The sequence below is a fragment of the Belonocnema kinseyi genome, chromosome 5, assembly GCF_010883055.1.
Source record: "Belonocnema kinseyi isolate 2016_QV_RU_SX_M_011 chromosome 5, B_treatae_v1, whole genome shotgun sequence".
NCBI lineage: Eukaryota > Metazoa > Arthropoda > Insecta > Hymenoptera > Cynipidae > Belonocnema > Belonocnema kinseyi.
Window position 1 is genome coordinate 37,913,770 of NC_046661.1, and position 10,973 is coordinate 37,924,742.

General features: G+C 29.8%; 1 protein-coding gene across 2 annotated transcripts in view; it reads left to right on the forward strand.

Annotated features, from left to right (window-relative positions):
- Positions 1 to 3,811, forward strand: part of LOC117172691 (UPF0764 protein C16orf89 homolog) — a 40,468-nt gene extending 36,657 nt beyond the window's left edge. Inside the window, exons 7-8 of one of the 2 annotated variants that reach the window (XR_004467045.1) lie at positions 2,785 to 3,015; positions 3,088 to 3,811. Coding sequence is in view for 1 of the 2 variants with exons in the window: in XM_033360836.1 (XP_033216727.1) it covers positions 2,785 to 2,866 (82 nt within the window). In the remaining variant the exon portion in view is untranslated. Of the gene's footprint in view, positions 1 to 2,784 lie in introns of both variants that reach the window. The other variant, XM_033360836.1, reaches the window with a different exon arrangement.
- Positions 3,812 to 10,973: the final 7,162 nt, after the last annotated feature.

The following is a 10,973-nucleotide window of genomic DNA, read 5'->3' on the forward strand; positions in this document are numbered from 1 at the left end:
CCTCAAAGCCTACAGAGCTTTGAGAAACTTAATCTTTGACTATACTCAATTAAGTAGACAATTCAGAATATGAAGACGCATATAAATACTGCCATCTAAAAGCGATCTTTTTGATAAAGTTTTTTTCAAGCATTCCAAATGCAAAGAATAAATATGCGAGCGGGAAGTGTAATCATGTTCGAGAGCGAAGCGCGAGATTCAACCGTCGCGCGCCCTAGTCGCGCTCAAACTTGCGATCGAAGCGAGCCGCGCGCGTAGCGCGCGATGAGATTGTCCCCGGGAAGCGGGCAGATTTTTTTGTTAAAAATTAAACTCTCTAACTGAAAATTTAACTATCCCGCTTTTAGTGGAACACTGAAATTTGGAATCAAAAATGGATATTTTTGGGTTGAAAATTCATTCAATTTTATTTGTTTCAAACATAGTCTTTTTTATATAAAATTAATCTTCTTGGTTGAAAATAAATCTGTTTGCTTGAAAGTTCAACTATGTATATATCATCAAATGCATCTATTTTAGTAAAATTTCAATTAATTTGTTGAAATTTAATTGTTTGTTGTTAAATTAATTTTTTCATTTGAAAATTCGTTTTTCTGGTAGAAAATTATTTTTCTTTGTTAAAATATTATCTTGTTTATTTAGGATTGAACTATTTTCTTGATTTGTTTTGTTTGTTAAAAATTAATGTCTAAGGAAAATTTTAATTATATCATTGTTGGTTGAAAACTAATCGTTTTTTTTTGTAGAGAATTAATGTTATGGGTAAAAAATTAATCTGTTTTTTATTATTCTTAGCATAGATGTCCAAATTCGATTATTTTGTCTCACATTGGAAAAAATGTCTTGCATAATTTACTATAAAACAATTTTAATCGCTGAGAGATTCTGCTAAATAATGTGTGCAACCTGCCTGATTTTAAGTGAATTCTTTTTTATTTTAAATACTTTTGATAATATTGTTCTTGCATTGAAAATTAATTAAGTTGAAAATTCTTTTATTTGTTTGAAACCATTTTTTTAATAGAAAATTAATCTTTGTGTTTGAAATATTATCTTTTTTGTTAAAACTCTTACTATTTGGTGTCAAGTTCATCTTTTTAAATTAAAATTCGAAATAGTCTGTAAAAAATTTCATTTTTTTGATCGAATATTAACTTTTATAAACTACAAACTCAATTATTGTATTTTTGTTTAAAATTTGATATTTTTTTGTTGAAACTTCATCTTTTTAGTTAAAAATTATTTTATGGGCGAAAAATTAATCTGTTTTTTATTATTATTAACATAGATGCCCAAATTCGACTTTTTTTGTCTCAGATCGGGAAAAAACGTCTTGCGTAATTTACTATAAAAGAATTTTAATCGCTGAAGGATTCTGCTAAATAATGTGTAGAACCTGCCTGTTTATAAGTAAATTCTATTTTATTTTAAATTCTTTTTATAATATTGTTCTTGCATTGAAAATTAATTTGGTTTATAATTCTATTATTTGTTTTTATAAAATCTTGTTTAATTAGAAATTAATCGTTGTGATTAAAAATTCATCTTTTATGTTAAAAATTTTACTATTTGGTGTCAATTTCATCTGTTTTAATTAAAATTTTTAATAACCTGTAGAAAACGGAAAAATTAAAGTGGCCAAAATTATCTAATTCTGCGACCAGCAGTTCGCTTTTGTATTCTAAAATTAATTCTTAACCTCAAAATTTGTTATCGCATTTTCCACCAGCAATGGACTTTAATAACAAATTCCATGCTTCATAGAAATATTACTTAATGTTAATGTTTATATTATTAAAAAATAATAGAGTAAACAAATATACTAACCCTACCGATAGAAATCTGAGTATATGCTAAAGATTCTCAAGGCTGTGAAAATCTCGGAGAAATTCTCCGCAGGCACTCAGGTAGATATATTTAATGGTCCAGATAGCTCGTTCAAATGCTTTGAAGGCTTTAAAATGTTCTTTCCAAACTTGAAATAAAAATACGATCATAAATAACAAGTAGAGAGGCTTAAATTGAAATAAGAATTCGATCATAACTATCAAGCAGATGCCCTGTATTGCGATTGCAGTGGAATGGGTGGAAAGGTGGTGGTAAATGAGAAGCGTTGATTGGTATTATCGACCTCGAAATTTTATTCGGTTATTATTCCCAACAGTAATCAAAAATACTTGCGCATGCTTGAACTGTGTGTCGCTCTTTGGCTCTAGTTCGCGTGCGTATTTAAAAATCAAGTACAGACGCGCACCGTAGCCAATGAACGTCACTCAAATCCAAGCAAGCGCAGATCAAGCCAGCTCCGTTGGGATCATTTGACATCAAGAAAACGCGTGTAACGTTCCATTACGCGTGTAGCTATGAAAGAACGAGCAATCGCGACAATTTTTTCATTATTTTCCAACTCTGTTTAACCCATTCATAACTCGTGTCTCAAGCATATAGCAATGAAAATCGAGTAGTGTGACAATCGAAATCGACAATATCGTTTAGAGTTTCATATTGAGGATAAAGTATTAATCAAGTTCAGATAAGATAATAATACATATATTTAATAATTTAGTATAAATTACGAAACTGGTCACATTGTTTAATTCTACAAAATTATTTCCTTAAAAAGAAAAGGATGTTTAATTTTCAGGTAATAGTATTATTACACATTAGAATTATCGTTAATTATATTTATATCTAGTAACTTCTGTTTTAGCACTATAAATTAAATTCTTTCTTTGTTAAGTTTCACATAGATTCAATTATATTTATGGTATTTTAAAATTGCAGATCAGATATTAAAGAACTCGAAATCGCTTCCTGTATGGATGCAAAATGCTTATGGAATACTCCACAGGCGAAATCATTGTAAAATTATGAGCCAGCTCCACTCCGAAATCATGATTGTTTTACGAATGCCTTTGATAAAGAATATGAAATGAACGTTGAACCAGATGATGTAGCGACGATAAAGGACTTGCTTTATAATTGCAATATTGATTCCGCACTCACGAAGCACATGTAGGATTGATTTTATTGAATCCTTTGTTATTTCGTATTTTATATAATGCTTTTTTGTTTTATAATTTTTAGAAGTGTAACTTGAAATTTCAAGGAACTTCCAAGCCCATTGCTTGAAATCGTTATTATTGTACAATTGTTCTACAAACATTTATTTTTTTAAATTTTGTATCCTCATCAAATATTCTATTAAGAATGGACGACATGCACCAGTAGATGTCGACGTAGAGAATTATAATTATATAACGACTAATTCTTCTAAGCCTAACTGGGAAAAAATCGATTAAATACTTTTATCCTAAACATTTTAAAGCAACTGTTCAAATGAAACATGGTATTGAAAATGAAGAACGTGCTCGTCAAGTTTATGCTGAAAAAAATACCAACTTAAAGTTGTGAAATTTGGTTTAATTGTTTCTCCTGAGAATCCTTGGATAGGTTACTCTCTCGATGGAATCATTTTCAAAGATGAAAAACCTGAAAAATTGATTAAGATAAAATGTCCATATTCTGGAAAATCAAAAACAGCTGAAGAAATTATTGGCGAATTAAATTACATTAAAGTTCCTGAAAGAACCTTAAAAGAAAAACACGCTTACTACGCTCAAGTTCAATTGGAGATGGCTCTTCTAAAACTTCCAAAAACAGATTTTATAATTTACGCATCATTTGACGAAATTTCATCGTAATACCGATCGAATTAAATTTATCTTACGTTCAAAAACTATTGTCTGGGATAAAACAAGTTTATTTCCATCAGATTATTCACCATGTGTGCATTTGCGAAGGTTTATAAAATAAAAAATCTGCCCGCCAGACATACAGTTTCGTATTATTTACCAGTCCCAAAAGTTTCAGCGAAAAATAATTTTTAACTAAATAAAATACCTTCTCGGATGAGAATGTAAAAAAATATGCAAAAAGTAAATTTCAGTTATCTTTTTTTACTTTTCTTTCAATAAATCAATTAAAAATTTTCTAATGCAATTAACTGAGAAACCTCTCATTGCTTAGCATATGCGAACAAAAATTTACAATCGCAGCTATCACAGTCATAATATGCTCAGACTTTTCACTCAAACATGAAGGCATTTTACTGCCTAAAATTTAGAATACCTTCAGACATTGATTCAATCTTTCGATATGTACTCTTGCACTTGCGATAATGGAGTGATTTAGCGCTTCAGTTTGAGTAAAAGGAGTACATCAATAGTTGATCACATAAATTTTTAGGTTTCTGTACTTCAATTTTGGTGCAGTCTAATATTAGAGAAAGTTCTTATATTGTTCAAAGCAAGAAGGAATGTTTTGCGACATTTCATTTTTGGATGGCATAACATTTGCATGTTTTCAAGAATTACCTAAAATTTCGAGTACATTACAAATGACATTAGGAATATGCCGTTCTGAGCAAGACGTGAACATAACTGCTAGAAATGCGTAACTTACATTTTGTTTTAATTTCATAAATGTTAAAATAATTCTATCGCGTACAGTTAATTTGCCTGTGTGACAGCACTCAACTCTTTTTCAGTTGTTATAAAAGCTGAAAAATGAGATTCTATCAAATACCCGCTTCTCACTAATATTTCTGCGTCAACTAAAACAGGTTTTTTCAAAATCGCTTCATCTTCAGTTTTTTCGTTAGCCGCTTCTTCTAATCCTACTTCTAAAACAACTTTTTCGATGTCTTCGGAATCGATTATCTGAGTTGCGATTAGAGATTCATGAGGCTTGCTTGTAAAAGATTCAACTAAATCTTGGCCAGCTCTTCTTTCCTTATTACTTTCACGATCTTTTCTTTGCTCTTCTCTACATTTTAATGCAGTTAGATCTTCAAAATTTCTCTTTAAAATGTCAATCGTTGATACTGGTAAATTACCACATAGTGCAGCTGTTATTTTTAAAAATCTCTTCCCTACATGAACAACTATAAAAAATATATATTCTCAAGTTACAACTGAAAATTATTTTATCTGGAAAAAACATTAATTATCCTCAATATAAAATTTTTTATTTTGCAATTTAAGGCGTCAATATGCATATTTATTATTAAACTCAAAATTCGAATTGAAATAATTTGTTCTCAAGCGAAAAAATTACTCGTTTGCATTCTTTTTATATGAAATATGACAAGATTGAATTTAATCGCATATTATTCCGCAGGTTTTAAAGATCTTGTCGTTTTATGTAAAACTAATTAAATACTTAATCAAATTCTAGGCTTTGTCCACAACTTTAAGTATTTAAATTTGATTTTTAAAAAACGGAGCAGGGTTCCTTTTTTAAAAAAATATTTACTATTTACAAATATTTGTTAAATATTTAGAAATTGAAGTTTGAGGTTAGAACTCGGGTTCATGTCTCTTGCATCAATTTAGAAAAATAAAAATACTTCGATTATATAAAACAATAACTATTTGTCTGGGAAATTCAGGAAAATATGTTAGAATTTAACTTTATATAGGTATGTACCTTAAAATATAAACTTACCTGCTAAGCTGTAGTCTTCTCTTTTAAAATGCTTGGAACAAATAACCATATTTGCATTCACTTTTTTACTGTCCATTTATTGTTTTTACTTCCACGAAACTTTTATGAAGTTTAGGAAATTTGTGGATCCTAATATATGGATCTCTCCAACCTCTTGAGAAGCAACTGAAAATAGAGCAAAAGACATTTTAATTTTGTTTTTTTAGGATAAAATTTCATCCCACTATCATTCTGGAAACCTGGAAAAGTTCTTGAACTTTTTACCTGGAATAACATGAAATAGCCATTGAATTTTTTAACTGAAAAAAATTGAAAAAGTTCTTGAATTTCGCAAACACACCTTTTCAGCACGAGATTGTTCATTTTATCGCGGTGAATATATAACAAAGATATCGAAAGCATTTCAAAGCTTATCATCTATTTCCAATTTTTTCTACTTTAATAACTTTTTTATTAAAAGAAAATTTTAATCAAATCATTTTTGTCTAAAAATATTTTAAACAAAGTTCACTTTTACTAGTAAAGAATAGTATACCTGTAGGTCATACTATCAGTATATAAGAGATTGCACCTTAGAAACTTTACAACAGATTCTAGCATCTGATGGGCCAGGTAAAATGAAAATTTCGCCAGAGTAAAGTTAATTAGAAAGTCATCCTTTGTGCTTGGAATATCAAGTATTACATCGTTAGTTTAAAATTAATTTTTTAATTGCAAATTTAACTATTTCATTTTCGGTTAAAAATGGATTTTTTTATAATGAAATTTCAACTACCTAGGTAAAAGTTTAACCACTTCGTTAAAAATTAATTATTTTGTATGAAGTTTCAAATATTTAATTGAGAATTCATCTGTTTTGTTGAAATTTTTTTAATTTTCAAACTTTAATACAATTTTTCACCAGAAAAATATAACCTTTCCATTTTTTGTTAAATTTTATCTGTTTGAGTTAGAACTTCATCTTCATTGGTAGCAAACTAATTTCTTTGTTTAAAATTTCTTTTTTCGCCGGTTAAACTGCAACTTTTTGGATAATGATTAACTCTTTTGGTGGTAAATTAATAGTTTCAGGTTGAAAATGCAACTGTTTTACAAAACAATTCATATTTTCACTTGACACTTCAATTAATTTTTTTTTCTTCTTGACTGAAAAATCTTCATATGTTGAAAATTCGTCTTTTTGGTTAGAAAATAGAATTTCTAGGTTAAACTACTTTGTTAAATTTTTTCTTAAAGATTAATTATTTTTATTGAAAACCCTTCTCGTTGGTTGAAAATTAAATGATTTTGTTGAAAGTTTGTCTTTTTGGTAGAAAATTATTATTTCAGGGTTTGAAAATTTAACTGTTTCATAGAAAATTCGTCTTTGAGATTAAAAAATGGTATCTTTTGGTTTGAAAGTTGACCTACTGGTTTCATAATTTATTGTCTTGCTTGTTGTTTCATCATTTAAGTTGAAAATTCCTTAATTTATTTTAAATTCGACTATTCTGTTGAATATTTAATTTCTTAATTGAAAATTAAACTTAAATTGGCTAAAAGGGCGATAAATCAGTCAAATTTTTACTATTTCTAATAAAAAAATACCATTTCATACGAAATTGCACTCACTTTGATTATATTAACAGCAGCACATTATTGGATTGTAAAAAATTTAATTAAATTATCCAGTTGAAAGAATATGAATCTTTAAAATATTTTCGATTTCAGCCTTGTGATTTTTCACCGTGGTAAATTGAATTACCAAAAAAAATCTTTTTTTTATTATATCAGATTTTGTGGCCGCACAGAAAATTTCGCATATGAAACATATTTAGAAAGGTACCTGAAAAACTTCTTTTTTGTCCTAGGAAACTTGAAAACCGCTGAATTGGATGTGAATATATTATATCTCACGTAGATTGTGTAGACGAAATATTTTTCAATTTTCTATATTTTCCTTCAGCTGAGCAGGCAAGCTGAGAAACAAGAACTCAAACCAAATTCAAGGGTACAATAAAAATGGTTGAAGATTCGCTGTCTCTCTCGTTGCTAAGTTTCCCTCTCTAACAGTTCAAAAGTTCACCAACAGAATATTCCTGTTTTTTGGGTATAAGGTTGTATTTACAATTTCCAGGGGGCACTAGACTGTATATCCGGTTTTCTTATAGATGTCGCTGCAGTCATTTATGTCCTTAGCCAAACCTACAGTTTCCCCTTTACTTTCGAAATATTTGACAGCTGAATTAGGGTTTGGTGTACTCTTTGAGTTTCCTAAACCAAAGGTCCAGTTGTTTAGCCAGCCATTTTGGTAAAAATCCCGAAAAGAGAATTTTCAACATTTTTTATAACACTTTTCTTTAATATTTGAAAATTCCAGGTTGCAAACATCCTGTGTGAATTTACAAAATTAAAGAAAAAACGAAAATACAAGTTTCAAGACAAAAGACGGACGATAGGAAAGAAGTGCATAAGAGAAAAATGTTGCCTTTTGAATACCCTACAAATATTATCATAACTTTTTTAACTTTTTTGGAAAATCGAAAATTCAAATTTTGATTCTACGAAAAATAATGAAAAATCATAAAGGACCGCGCACAATTTACATTAAAATTCGGCCTCGGTCAAATTGTCTGAAATTGCAATATAATATAGTTCAAAACCTCCAGATCAAAAAATCCTAATTCGTACTAGTCTTAAAAATCAAAAGTTTTTGAGATAGGTAAAGCTGAACGCGAAAAATATTACCACAAGCGAATCTAATATCCCGCTCGAAACTTGAAGATGAGGTGCAGATTTTCCAATAAACTGCGATCAGCACTATCACTCGCAATACTAGAAATACTAATAAGAACAGTCCAGCTAATAAGGGCAACAAAGTGGCGATGTCCTGACAATGATAGGCGAAATCATGTCGCTGTCCTGGCAATGTGAATACTGCTCGAAATATTAAAAGTGGAAGACAGTTCAGACAATGAATAATAGACTGTAGATCAGTCCAATTATCAAAGGAAAATCCAGTCCAGCTACTAAAAGCATTGTAATTGCACTAACATGGCAATATCAAGATTTTTCAAAAAAATCAAGGGAAAAGACATTCTGAACTTGGGTAGCATTCAAACATGTGACCTTTATTGTTTATAACTATTGTTTTTAACAAGAACTGTCAATGAAGAAAATCGATTTTTTATCAATTTTTTAATTAATTATTGGCACTGAATAAGACTGCTCACTCTCTTGATATTTTCTTGTATGATGAGCCATTATTTATTTATGGCCTTATAAACAATGTCTTTTTTTATAGGCACACTCTCTTCTAAAAGCCACGATTTTCAAGTTATTAGCGATCACATTTTTTTGATATCCTTAATTTTATTATTAAGAATGTAACTATCGTGGGTAGCATTTTCAATATCTGACCCTTATTGTTAATAACTATTTTTAACACCAATGAACGCTCAATTAAGAAAATCGATTGTTACTCATTTTTTTATTAATCAATGGCACTAAGTCAAACTGTTCACCTTGTGACATTTTTTTGTACAACGAGCCATTATTTATTTATGACCTTATGAAAAGTCTCTTTTTAATTATCACACCCTCCCCTAAAAGCCACAATTTTCAAGTTATTAGCGAACACCTTTTATCATAACCTTAACGTTACCAAAAGCAATGTAATTATCCTGGGTAGCATTGTCGATATCTGACCTTCATTATATATAACCTATGTTATTCACTAAATAGCCCAATTAAGAAAATTAAGAGTGAAGAGTTTTATTGTGTGCCATGGATTAAGAAAAAAATTAAGATGAAATAGATTTTCTTAATTGAGCGAAAGAGAAAATATCAAGAAAGTGAAAAGTTTAATCATGTGTCAAGGATTGATAAAAAAATTAAAGTCAATTATGGTAATTGATGGTCATTATTTACATCAATTGTTATAAACAATTTAGCAAAAGCAATTAGTAACAAAAAATTATGTTAATAATGCTAGATAAAGCTTTCACAGCAATCTGAAGCAACATTATGACACTTGTTGATCGGGGTGATTGTTTATTAATAAATAAAGAGTATAAAGGGTTTTCTCTTCAAAATAACAACCTTTGAACCACACTTTGCAAATATAGCAATTTTGTTAAAATATCATTTGTTTATAACGCTGTACATTGCAAACGGTTCATCGTACGAAAAATGTGCAGGACGGAAAAAAGTTTTATTTTTGCTCAGTCATTCTAAAAAAAATTGTATGATTTTTTTGTCTATAAATAATCTAATTCTTTACAAAAATGGTTTGAACAAAAATTGACCCATATTTCGAAAACCTTCCCAAGTTATTTGTAATCAGGGGCCTTTTTTGACCTTTTAAAATAGAGTTATCTCGGGGACTTGTTAGTGCATACAGAAGTGTTAGTGGCTACCGGATTATTTATTCTCATTTCTTGATATAGACTACTTTGGAACAGATACATCTTACAACAGATAGACTACTTTGGAATTGATACATCGTACAATAGATACATGCGTCTACATCGCATATGTTAAACTGTGGATGTACACGTAAGTTTTTATGTTTGCATAATGCGTTTGCATAATACTTGCTGAATTAAAACTAGCATAGCAGGACGAAATATAATACAATGTTATGTATGTGATGTTCGATTAGATCCTCGCGCAATGGTGCGTATTTGTGAAGAACTGGATGCGCAAAAGTGTCAGATCGCAATTCTTCTGTCGAGTGCCAGGTCAATATTTTTATTATAAAAAATATCCACGTTCCCGAATCGGCTCACTGTTGTTTTCAGCATTTAGAGGCCAAAGGCTTCATACCGCACATTTTATTGGACGGTTTACATCTAGTCAGTAGGCCTTATTGTTTATTCGGCACAGAACTGCAGAATTTATTGCAGAATTTACGACAATCAGCCAGAATTGATGAGCCTGATTTTGACAATAAAGAAAGCTTTTCAGAAAATGAATTCAGAGCCATAAGCCCAATATAACACGTCATAAGTTTAGAGAGTTGTACACATATTGTGATCCTGTGCCTAAACCTGGTGGTAACGTTCGTTATGTGGGAAAAAAGGATCTTCTGACATTTTGATGTAAAATGCGTCAAAACTTATCCGATGATATTTTTAAAGTAATTTTTGGATTTAGTAGTAGTCAAGCTTTTAGTCTGACTATTTCTACCGTGCAAAGATTACTGATATTACGTTTTGTTCCTCACAATATTGGATTAAACCCAATTACAAGAGAGCAATACATAGAAAGACTAGTTTGGTCACGTGGCCACGTGACCAAACTAGTCCCCGGTTATAAGCATTTTTTTTTGGGTTTCACTGTGTCCACACGGATTGAGATATCGTGTTTAAAATTTGACAGAGTAAATGAAAAGTACTAAAGAACGTTTGTATACATTAATATGTTTATAGTTTTAAAGAAAGTTTATTTGTAAATCGATGAAATAGGATATTACCATTCGAGTT